At 39.4% G+C, this 12,159-nt stretch overlaps 1 protein-coding gene across 1 annotated transcript in view; it reads right to left on the reverse strand.

Moving 5' to 3' along the window:
* The window catches only part of diaph2 (diaphanous-related formin 2), a 376,472-nt gene that overhangs the window by 227,114 nt on the left and 137,199 nt on the right, over window positions 1-12,159 (reverse strand). The window contains exons 9-13 of the mRNA XM_034690901.1: window positions 10,017-10,091; window positions 9,853-9,922; window positions 9,015-9,151; window positions 5,161-5,269; window positions 847-957 (exon numbers count right to left, since the gene is read on the reverse strand). Coding sequence (XP_034546792.1) covers window positions 847-957; window positions 5,161-5,269; window positions 9,015-9,151; window positions 9,853-9,922; window positions 10,017-10,091 — 502 coding nt within the window. The remainder of the gene's footprint in view (window positions 1-846; window positions 958-5,160; window positions 5,270-9,014; window positions 9,152-9,852; window positions 9,923-10,016; window positions 10,092-12,159) is intronic.

Below are 12,159 nucleotides of genomic sequence, written 5' to 3' on the forward strand. Positions count from 1 at the left end.
AAAAAAAAGGGTGGAGGGGGCCAGGAGGAGGAGAGCCAAATCCAAGTGTCAAGGACTATAAGAACAAAACAAATTGGGCTTTCTTTGTTAGCGGAGTTCACTTTTTCTTTCCCAACAGCTACGCCGACTCCTGAGCATAACTCATAATTAGATGAAAGGCTGTCAGTTTGAATGTCGGCATTAAAAAGCTGTGAACGTGGCGTTCATAAATGACTGTACACCGAGGCTCTTTCATATCGGGGGGCAGAATTGGAGATAATTAAAGTAATGACAGTAATAATCAACAGGAGCAGCTGGGATGACTTATTAACAACTGGCTCTGTGACACGTTCACCCCGCTCGCTACAAACGAGGCCATGAGTGATGAGTTGGAGCTCGTTCGCCTTCACCCCGTGCGAGGATGTGGAGGCTTGCCGATGATGATGCCAGGACGACCTGTGCGGCGAGGTGTTGGCACAGCGTCACATTTGACACATTGTGCTACAACTAGTACGAGTTGCCCTACAACTACTGCTGATGATTCTGTTGATGATAAAGCATTCTTATTCAAGCCGTCAACTACCATTCACACCTCACAAATCCTGTGAAGAGGGTTTAACTTTACACCTTCACTTGTTACAAATGATTGATTTACATTAGCACACTATGACTAAAGCATTCGTATCAGACACATTTTGAAGTTGGGATTCTGTTATTTCGAGTTGAATCAGGGTTATACATTTAAATAGAATTCACTCAAGGTGTTAAACTGTGAAGCTAACAATATGTAAAGTGCTAAAGTTTATATTTAAAGAGCGATAGGTTGTTGAATCTAAACACGTGCTGTTGGATGTTTTTCGAACTCACAGGCAGGATCTTCTTCAGGCCGCATCTTAAGAACTCATTGCGCAGATGTATCCGAAAGTCCAGGTCATCAGGGGAGGTGACCAGGGCGTTGATAAGCTGCATGCAAGCAACCTGTGGAGTAGAGAAACACAATTAAAGGCAGTGAAAAGATTTAATGAAAAGTCAGGAAAAAAAAGTATTTTTGGCAAAACATAGCAGTGTCAGATTTTATGGTTGAAGTCTCTTCAATATAAAAATGTGTTTTGGGATAATTTTTACTCTTGCCATTTCTTTCCAAAAATCAAAACTTCAGAAAAAGACATTGCAGGAGAGAGAGCAAGTAGAAGTAAAGGTGTATCGACTGGACGTGCATTATTAATGGATTTATTGGTGAGGAAAAGCCTTGTAGTGTGTGTGTGTCTGTGTCTGAGTGTGTGTCTGGTGGAGTAGGGGGGTTAAGAGGAAATCGCTGATGAATTATAATGAGCAGTAAGGTGTTTCAAGGGAGCGAGCAATGGATAAGACAGCTTTCCTTGGACAGACAATCGATAGCAGGCTGAAGGATTCCCATGGACGATGTGAAACATTGTCTTCTGAAACCTTGACCCAAAGCTGTTGGCTTGTATGTGTTATTAATAGGAGCCACAACAACAGTGATTCCTGTGCTGGTGCTTGATTTAGTTTTTGGTAGTTTCCAATTCTTGTTCCAGAAGTCAGATCTACAAATCCCTGCAGTTATGCTTAGATAAACAGTTATTTTCACTCTATAACTTAGCTTTAATTTTGATTTGTACTTTTGTTTAATGAAAGGTATGAACAGTAGTGTGTTATCTTCACAAAACGTGATTTGTTAGCCCAGTCTTTGGGAGAAAAATGCATGTTCGTGGGAAACACTGATACAAGATGTTCTCTTAAGGGAGCTAAAACTTGTAGCAGTTAAGATTTACCACCAATGACTATGCGAAACAAGAAACATAGAAGACTCCTCCATGTCCCCTGAAAACCTTGAGGGTTTCCAAAGCAAGATCTGTGCATTGAAACCTCGTATTTTACTATACCCACCAGAGGCCAAGCACATGAAAGGAACTCCCCCAAATCTTCACAGAATCCATGTGAGTGCAGAAAGCCATGGAGATCATGAAATATTCTGTTTCTTCTCTTGCATACAGATTGATACTTACGCCAAGCACCTCAAACACACTTTGGCCATATTTTTTGGAGTGGGAACACTTGAGTTGAGGACAAAGGATTCGGGAAGGGGTATTATCTGTGTTAGGTTTAGAGAGCTGCAGCGGTGCCATAGGGGGCTTCCAAACATCATAATTAAAAGTGCTACCGCTGGGACGGTTTTAAAGTTGAAATGCAGAATTTCTCTCGTGCTCAGCAGACGAGTTTAGCCTAAACAACAGCAAAACACATTTTAATCACATTAGCAAAGTCTACTTCAAGAGCCCATCACAGGTTTTGGATAAAAAGTCTATTAATTTCCTCGAACCCCCTGCATCAGCAAAGCATTTTAATTTACTTCACAATTAGCGGGGCTTCATTTCATTAATGGCAAAATTTAAAGGAAAAACAACAGCCTCCTAATAAAAGAATATCTACTTTCGCTTCCACCGCCCGCCTCATCAGTTTCCTTCATGACTTTTTCTTCATGACTTCCAAATCCCTGCAGTTAAAAAAGTAATTCCTTAAGTAATTCCCCCTCTCCTGGTTTCACAAAGGCATGTTTTAAGGAGAGTTTCCGCTGCTCTTGTATAGTTATTCCTGCTGCTGAAGAGAACAAGAGGAAATTAAGACAGGTAAGGTGCTTCAGTTGCCCTTTCACACCAACTCCCCAGAGACCAAATTTGACAGCAGCAGGGATAAAAAAAAAAGAAGAAGCAAAGGGGAGCACTTGTAAGATGTGAGAAAAAATGTGCAAGGTAGCAAGAGGTGGAGGAAAATGTGAGATAAAGAGTAGGAATACATAAAGCTTATAGGAACCCAACATCGCTACTTTTTCCTCATATTATTTTCTGCTGTTTGCAAAATAAAAATAGGGGCTGGTTCAGTTGAGGTGATCACTAACGCAGGCGTTTTTGATTGAAGTAGCAGCGGGTGCATTTTAATAGCCTGCAATCCCACCCTATCATGTCCAGGAAGAGCAGTAGGTTTGACAAACGATTTCAAGAAAGGAAGAGAAGAAAATCACATGAGTGAAAAAAGCTGAGCATCCTCGGGCCCAGAGTGGCATAACAGAAAAATTAAGTCCAGTCTGAATATTAAACTTTATGTGAATAAAACTGGAATGTGTCATTTTTCTATCCACTTTAAAAAGCAACATTTTTTCTTTTTTGTTCTTAAGTCGCTGCCTTTGCTTTAATTTGGCAATTGACTGACTACAATATGGCCTCTGGTAGTGTAGCAAGCCAGAAGCATTGAACAACTTCCAGCAAAGACATTTGTTTCAGTGAAAAACACTGTACTGTCTTAGTTTATTAATACCCTTTTCATCTGTTTCTGCTGAGTCTCAGTTTCGCTGTAAATAGTAGGTTAGACAAAGGCTCAGAGGCTTAATTATTACATAACAGTTTAAACCTGAAATATATATATATCTAACCTTTATTTAACCAGGTTCTTATTGAGATCAAAGATCTTTTTTTCCAAGGGAGACCTGGGGTCTCATTTATAAAGGTTGCTTACGCACAAAACGGGGCCTGAAATTGGTGTACGCCAGTTCTCACGCCAAGTTTGTGATTTATAAAAAACAAACTTGACGTGAAAACGTGACTACCGGTAAGCAAACTCTGACCTAGGCGTACGTACATTTTAGAGGCAGGGGAAAATTGGCGACGCAGCTGGTGAGAGGGAGAACTGAAGTCAGCTTATATTTAGATGCCTTTTACACATTTCCTTCATTGGATAACAACATTAACAGACCCGCGTCACCATCATCATTAAAATCTACATATTCTATTTGTTTGTGTGTCTGTGGTGAGTCGTTTCCAATAAACTGTCATTAAAAGATAAAAGCGTGACTTAAAGTTCATCAAATATTTAATCAGCTTTGTCTCACCGTCACATTTCTCCAGTTTCTCCAAGTGTAGAGGAAACACACAGGCTGTATCCTAACGTGTTCGTCGGGAGGTAAAACCAAAGTAACATCAGAAGACGTACATCAGCCGCGGAGCAAAGTGACAGTCATGTTTTCAAAGTTTCTAAAGCTGTGCAGTGTCACTGAGTGTAGTTATACTTTAAATAAAGACTGCTGTACGACGCACGCGGAGCGCAGAGACACAGTGACGGCTGCCTCACACACTGATCACATCTTCATCACCTGCATGTGTTTACTGTGTTAATGAGAACAGTGTGGCGTAAAGCCATGCCCGGTTCTCACAGTTATTATCTTACATATCATAATCAGTCAAAGCGCAGGCCAAGCTGCAAGGTCTGTCTTAAAGAAGAGAAAAAAAACAACTTTTAAATTACTTGTTCGTTAGTGGAGGTGTGATTTACTACTTCTGATGTATTCAAGGAAGTCATGTCGCAGTGTCCAGAAGATTTGTTGCTCATGTTGAAATTTTTGATCTACATTGAACTGTTAGTTGCGCTTGTTTGCATCAGGGGTGCATCTCTGAAAGTGAAGCTTCCAGCAAAGCGTCTGCCCCCTGGTGGCTGGCTGCAGTATAGGTCAAAAACTCTGTCTGGGTTTTACTACGGGGTTTTACTTCCGGGTTTGCTTTGATTGACAGCTGCCGTAGAGGGAAACTCCAAAGGATCTTGTGATGCTACACTGTAGGATGGAGCTCGTTACCAGTCCGACATAGAAAATACCGTGGCAACCACAGAAATTCTGTGGCTTCGCAGGCCTTGGTTGCACAATGGCTGCGCCCTGGAGCGGGGTTTTTGGCTTCAGAACCGTACAACGGGAAAAGGCGGAGCAACGCTGTCCATTTTTATTAACAGTCTATTGTTTGCATCTGTTTGTGGGGATGTTGCTATGGAGGGTTGTGTTCTGCATGTTTTTACTCTTCACACTGAAGAGACTTGCTAATGTTTACTGGCTCAATGTAACTGAGACTTCCAGGAAACCAGAACACTTCCCATACCCATACTTCAAGGCCCCTGCCTATGGATTCTACATTTCTGTGTGGAGGCTGTGAAGCGTGATTGATGCACTAGTGATACATATCAGTGTAAGGTAATATTCAAGGTATCCTGAGTTGTTTATTATGTCAGTGCCTGAACTATTGAAGTCACTGCTATCCTTCAAAATAAAATAATCTGATAAAAGAATACACGTGAATGCCTGAAACTATGAGAAATTGTGTGATTCAATGTGTGAGTCCAAACCTGTAGCTGCTGGGCTTCATGATTCTCCAGTCCTTCCACGATCGGAGCGAACCTTTCTTTATTGTTCCTCTCTGCGGCGATTGTCATGGCCGCTAGAATCTTATCCAGGCTGGGAGAAGACAGGGGAAACAGGGAGAGAAGCACAACACAAAAGTCAACAAACACTTTTATCACCCCGCTGACAGGACATTTACTCACAATTTTCAGCTCAAACACCATGTATCTTATCTCCCCTTGTGTGATGGTGTGGACATTAGCTCAGTCGGTCTTTGGTCACCCTGACAAAAGCAACTGCTTTCCATTTCTTTGTGTGCCATCTGGTCCGTTATTGCTGTGCTTTCTAATTTGACTTTATTTAGCTTGTTACTAAGCTGATGTTCGAGAAAAAAACAGCTTTTTACTGCAAATGTTTTCAGTTCTCTGCAATTGGGGAGAGGAGGGCAATTTATTGTTGAGGCTAGAAGACTAATGTGCAAAAACACCTATTGAGAAGGTAAGCAAATTAGAGTACTTACAAGGGCTAAAGGCAGCTCAGCTTAATAGTGCATTGAACAATTTCAGTCTTCAGATTGTGAATGAAAGACAAATTCTGTGCTGCAAACACAAACACACTAAGAGGATTGCAAAGGAGGCAAATTGATGTCTCACGAGCACTTATGCAAACAGTGATTTACAACGTGCGTACATAATAATAGGCAACAGGTGGTCTTTCTGTCACTGCAAGGCCACTTTACTATTTTGCCTTCATCAGTTGAGAAACTGAACAGCTTAATATCCTGTCCCTCACCTTATTACTCCTATGAGCGTAAAAAAAAGCTCTCAGTCTGATATACAAGTTCTCCTATAAATCTGCTCAGTTATAAATAAAAGTCATACAAGGCCAAATGTTAAAGTGTCAGGGATCAGCCAATTTATGCATGTACCAACATGTGTGTTCACCCACAGGCTCACTGTGGCCGTTTTTATTACCTAATATCACCTCAGAAAGAAAATCCAGGATGACAAAGTGAGAGCAGGGTTCCTTTGTGAGCTGGGGGGAGATCATGTGTCTGACCAAAAGCACTGTATGTGTGGAATAAGCCTGACACAGAGATAAATGAAATGGCCATGCTCTGTGATAGGGGTTACAAAGTCACAGACAGACACGGGGAGCTGCATACAGAGGAGCTTTAAAGCCAGTTCAGACGACGCTTCAAAACAGGCGAGATAGATCTGCTTAACTTGTCGTGTTCCTCTTTTGAAGCTGTCAGCTGAAGGGGGGTGTTGAACACGAGCCAGCGTCACAACATCGGTTTGACAGAGTTTTTTTTTCTTTTTCTGAGCAAGAAAAGTGACGCCTCAGCTCCTTTGGCTGTCACTTCCTACAGGATGCGTACATTTTAATGCAGGGCTCTGATCATGGAATAGATTTCCATGTTTACTGCATCCTATTCTTGAACACTTTGAAAATGGGGAGAGTGTGTTTGCATTCAAGCATCAAGTCTGTTTATGAGTGTTAAATTAGAGACTGTAATAGACTCTGTGTATGCATCACTCTAATTAGTTTCTCATGGATTAAACTGCTTACATCTAACTTTATCAATCCATCAATAATATATCTATTAATAGAACTAAAATCACCTATTAAAAGAGCTAAAAGGCTGCCGAGGGGTTTGATACACATTGTGTGTTGCCATTAATAACATGTTTAAGCAACATTAACTGCACTGAGTTAAGATTATGTTGCAATTAAATTTTAATTTCAGGCTGTTTCTGCACTGGAGTATTCATACATTAAAGTAAACTTATTTTAATAAACATGTATTTTAGGAGGCTGTTATTGAATATAAAGATAATCTAAAGAAATGTAATATATCATTCAAGTTGATTAAGGGGAAAAAAGGTCAGAGAGTGGGTTATCTGAATTAAAATGGGTTAAAATAATCTAATGTCCATCTTAAAGTTCACCAAACAAACTGCTGCTGTTTTTACAAATATTTTGTGACCAAAATATTATCTCCAAAATCACGCAGTCAAAACATAAAAGAGATAAAGGCCTATTTGGGTGGTCAGAGACGTGAGACACACTGCTGACTTCAGCTTCTCCAACAGAATTTGTGGGTTTGTTTATCTCCACCCCTGCATACAGACTGACTTTGAAGTGCCATTGTTATTCTGGTCCGACCCTGTGGGAAACAATAAAAAACACTCTCCTAAATCCAATTTATAAACTGCCAGCCAGGTTGTGTGTCCATGGCAAACTGCACTGACTAGTTCAACACATAAACGGGACTAAACTTCATCATCTGACCATGTGAACTGTACTGTCTGCAGTCAACAGTAAATGCATTTTATGCTCTCAGTGGGTAAGCATGTATGCATGCGCTCCAATCTCTGTCTGAATACAAGCCACCCAGTGGGAAAAGATTGGAGCAATAGTGATATTTCAGTGTTTACGAGAAGCTGCCGTCTCCTTCCCTCTTGCTGTTTCAGAAACATTACAGAGTGTGTAAACAGAGCAGAGATGGACCATATCTCGATGATCAGTGCATTTTTGCTGTCAGGACTTCTGAAATTGTGTTGTGCTGTTTCAACAACGGCTGTGATTTAGAAAGAAAAAAAAAGATCCAAATTGAACTGTGAATACTGAAAACTTTCATACAACTTTGAAGAAGGGGAGGGCAAAGTCCATACAGGTCCCTTCATCAATGTTACAACCTAATTATTAAGTGACCTATACAAGCTACTCTGCCTCATTGTGTGCTGCTGCTCTTCTGCCTCTCGTTGTTTTATTAGCAATCAGGGCAATGTGTGATACATGCTTTTTATAGTTGGCATTAGTCAGAGTTACTCTGTTAACATGTTGTTTGTTTTTATTTTCCTATTTAGTGAAACAACCATAGAGGCAGCTTATTGTATGCAGCATTGAATTCTAAGACACATTTCCCTGGATAAAAAAAAAGTGTGTTTATTGTATTGTGTAGATACTAGATTACAGGATTACAATACTAGATTTTATTGTATCAAATCAAATTGGGATGTATCTTACAATTCCGAATCATTAGTAATGTATTATATTGTGTCATATTATTTTATATCAGATATCATAGTAATATATTGTACCATACAGTATTGTGCAATGCATTGTATAGCTAGTATTGTATTGTTTCGTATTGTACTGTATCATATTGTATCGTATGGTATCGTAACGTAGCGTATTGCATTGTGTCGTACCCTACCTACTGTAGGACTATTACTGTATTATATTGTATCATATCGTTTCATATCAGATAACATAGTAAAACATTGTACCATACAGTATCGTACAGTGCATCGTATAGCTAGTATTGTATTGTATCGTGTTGTACTGTATCGTATTGTATAGTAACATATTACATTGTGTCATATCGTTTCATATCAGATTACATAGCAAATATTGTAACATACCTTATTATACAGTGCATTGTATAGCTAGTATCGTACTGTACTCTACGTATTGTATTTTATCGCATTGTAAAATGGTGTATTGTAATGTATTGAATTGTAAGGGAACGTATCGTTTCATATTGCATTTTATTCTACTGTACAGTATTGAAATGTGGCATTGTATCACACAGTAATGTGCTGTTCAGTGCCATATTGTATAATTTGTATTGCACTGTGTGGTCAGTATTGCACTGTTATGTACTGTATATTTTGAGGTAAGAACAAATCTGTGTATGTAAACCTAGTTTCGGTTTCATTTGTTACGGTTTTTGGAGATAGGCAGAAGTCTGTTCTCAAAACAGCTCTTAAAGGATATCTGTAGAGGCATCTCTTTTAATAGCATACAAGCGATGATGAGATGTGTGTGTGAGAACATGTGAGAAGCTTACATATTTTCCTCCCCAATAATGCAAAAAGCAGAGAGGATTTTGACAATCTCCGTCATCATGCCGGTCTGTTTGGGGTCAATTGCTCGTGCCAGCAGCAACAGGCTCCGCTCATCTCCCAGGATCCTTTGCAGTCCATACTGTAAGATGTGAAAGGAAGGAGGTAGGATGGGGTAGAAGTCCATTGGGTATAAATAATGAGAGCATTTGCATTCATGGAGAACATTCACTTAAAAAAAGAAAAGAAAAAAAAAAAGAATTATACAAAGAAGCTACGTGAGTTATAGTTAGGCTTAATTCGCTTTTAAGTAGGGACAATGAGGCCATGGGAGTAAATGGAGAGGATGATGAATTAATTTAATTCAGGACAGCACTATAGGGACAAATGCATATAGTCTCCTGTACTTTTTAGTCTTAAGGAATGGGCAGAGATGACCACGTGTGGGGATTATTCAGAGAGAAGCAATATCAATAGTTCATCTATCCTTGAAATGTGTGCCACTTTTGAGAAATGAGGCAGCCCTTCCAAAAAAGGATAATTAAAAGACCTGAGACTGTGGGCTTGCAATGGTAAAATTAGCTTCATCTTCATGTCCCATTAGTACAGGTTCGTCAGAGTCGAGATTCAAATAAGGTTTGGAATCCTGATCACCTGAGCCGTTATTAGAAACTTCTATGCTTAATGGTGCGGTGGTCCACACTAGAGACATTACCTTTACCTCTGCACTAGTGAATATATACTTGATTAAAATATCAGAGTTACAACTTTGAAGTCAGGTTGTTTAAAATTGCATCAAATAAATGATATTTTCATGTGTGGATTTTTCATTGTCGTACAAACCTTGTTGTTCATGAAGGCTTTCAAACACTGGATGAGTTTATGTTGGTTCCTCTTATCAATAATCTCTTGCCTGAAAAATATGAAAATGAGAGTTATTGTGAGAAACAGGAGCCAGGCCTTTAAAAATTACAGAAAGGAAGAAGATGTTTTATTAGATCACTCACTGTTTCTTGTCCAAATGCTTCTCCAGAGCATCCAGAAGAAGTCCAAGACCTTCATGACCAAAGTTGTTCACCCAACTAGAACAAAGAGACACACAAAAATCAGTTATTGCTCGGCTTCTTTTTATTGTGAGCCATGTTGATTCACAGAAGGAAGAAAACACAAAGTATATCACATTAGGCTGAAAGAAAATCACTCACTCAGGCTAATATCAGAGGTTTAACGCTCACTTGGATAAATTGACTGTGGTAGTTTTTAATTCCAAACAGTGAGCGCTGCATCTACAAAAAAAAACACCCTGCCCTCCCCGGTACTGAAGACAGTCTGAATGAGTTTGAATTTAACTGTACACATCTACGAGAAAATGAACACTCATCCATCTTCACTACTGTTCCCAGTGCTGAGCAGTTTGTATCCAGCCCCCCCTCAGTGAGCTGCTGTGTTCCTGTGCCAAAAGATTAAGCAATGCAAGAAAGATAAGGCCGTAATCGATAATGGATCGCGGGAGATAATTGGCTATAAACCGCAGCGTATCAGGAGACGGCAAATGATCCAGTACAGATGAGCCCGTTTGTCTGAGCTGGAGGAAGAGAAGGAAGCAAAGGGGGGAGAGCTAGAGGGGTGGTGTGGTCATGGCCAGATTATGTCATTAGCATTACTTGTTTTCAGGCTCCTGACTGTCAATAATGCAGAATGCATGGGGCAATTTTCAGACATTAGCGGGGCATAAGTCAAGGATTTATCCCACTCTTTTGACAATGATTTGAAATAATAATGGTCTGAGTATTAAAGTCATTCGTATTGACTCAGTGAGTCGGAAGAGACCCTCGATTAGGGATGAGATGCATTAGCCTGAGGCACCTGGCAAAGTTGAGGCAAGGTATTTCTTTGATCTGTGACTAAATTAGAGCCCGCTGCAATCCCCCACTTACCATTACTCAAATTTCATTAGCAGACAGACCTAATGCATTTATAAGTTATTGTTTTCTAGCGTGGACGATCTGTTTTCTTGTTAAGAAACAAAGCATTTTAATGTTGTGTATTCATAAATGTCAGTTTGACTGTTCCCTTCCCGCATGTGCTTTGCCCATATTTAAGGCCATTAAAAGAGAAAGAACAAAGTGTCTCAGTTTTCTGCAGAATAACAAAGCAGTTGTATGTATGTGTGATACAGAGGAGGTAGGAGTAAATGAGAGACGAAAACAACAAAGAGGAAAAGGAGGCGACATGGCTGAGGGAGCACAATTGAGTAAATCCAAAGTCTTTGTTTATTCTCCCTGGTTATGATGGTAATGCCAGCCTTCAGAGAGCTGGAAATGGAACCAATATTTGTGAGGAGAAATTCAGTTGATTAAATGGCGTAACTGCTATATGAGATCCTGGGAATGCTGTGAGACCTCAATAAGGTGTGTGAGAAATGCACTGCGAAAAAAAAGAAAAAAGGCTCCAGCTTTGTTCTCTGCAGTTTGGAGAAGTTGAGGTGACTAATAATTATCATGTCATGCAGCAAAGAAAGTGTAGATGAGAAGCAGAACCACTACTTTCATAACATGTTTGCACCCAATCTTCACAGAGTGTGTAATTATGCTTTCATTACATTTGTAACTCTTTAACTAATTAACTAAAATTTGACTGCTTTAAACTCAAGTGAAAAATATTGTAAAATGTAAATCTATTATCACAATAATTGTGATTAAATGCTTATCTGAGAAATGTACACTGTGTGCTTTGCGGAGGCCGTGCTGCTTAAATTTAAACAGCTTTAAGTTTTTCTTACCAGCAATAGTTTCCTTACTAAAAAACTTCTTCCAAGTTTTTATTCCACTGTATTTTGGGTATGAAATGCCAAAAACCATGTCTTTTGAATTAAAAACAGAACTGTCTTGTTTTAAAGGACTTTATCTCAACTAGGTTTACTTGAACATACATAAAAGATAAGATATATGATTGAAAATGTCTTAATGATGATTCTTTACCTACCAAGTATTGTTGGACTTGGTGTCTCATGCCTCACTGTCAGATCAGATTATGTATACAGTATGTATTAATGTTCTTTTTTCAGTGTGTATTGGTTGTGTGGACATCTGTTACAAACCAACCACTTCTGGACATTAAAGATTGTCCGATATATTCCAAAGACAAATA

The sequence above is a fragment of the Notolabrus celidotus genome, chromosome 8, assembly GCF_009762535.1.
Source record: "Notolabrus celidotus isolate fNotCel1 chromosome 8, fNotCel1.pri, whole genome shotgun sequence".
Taxonomy (NCBI): Eukaryota; Metazoa; Chordata; class Actinopteri; order Labriformes; family Labridae; genus Notolabrus; species Notolabrus celidotus.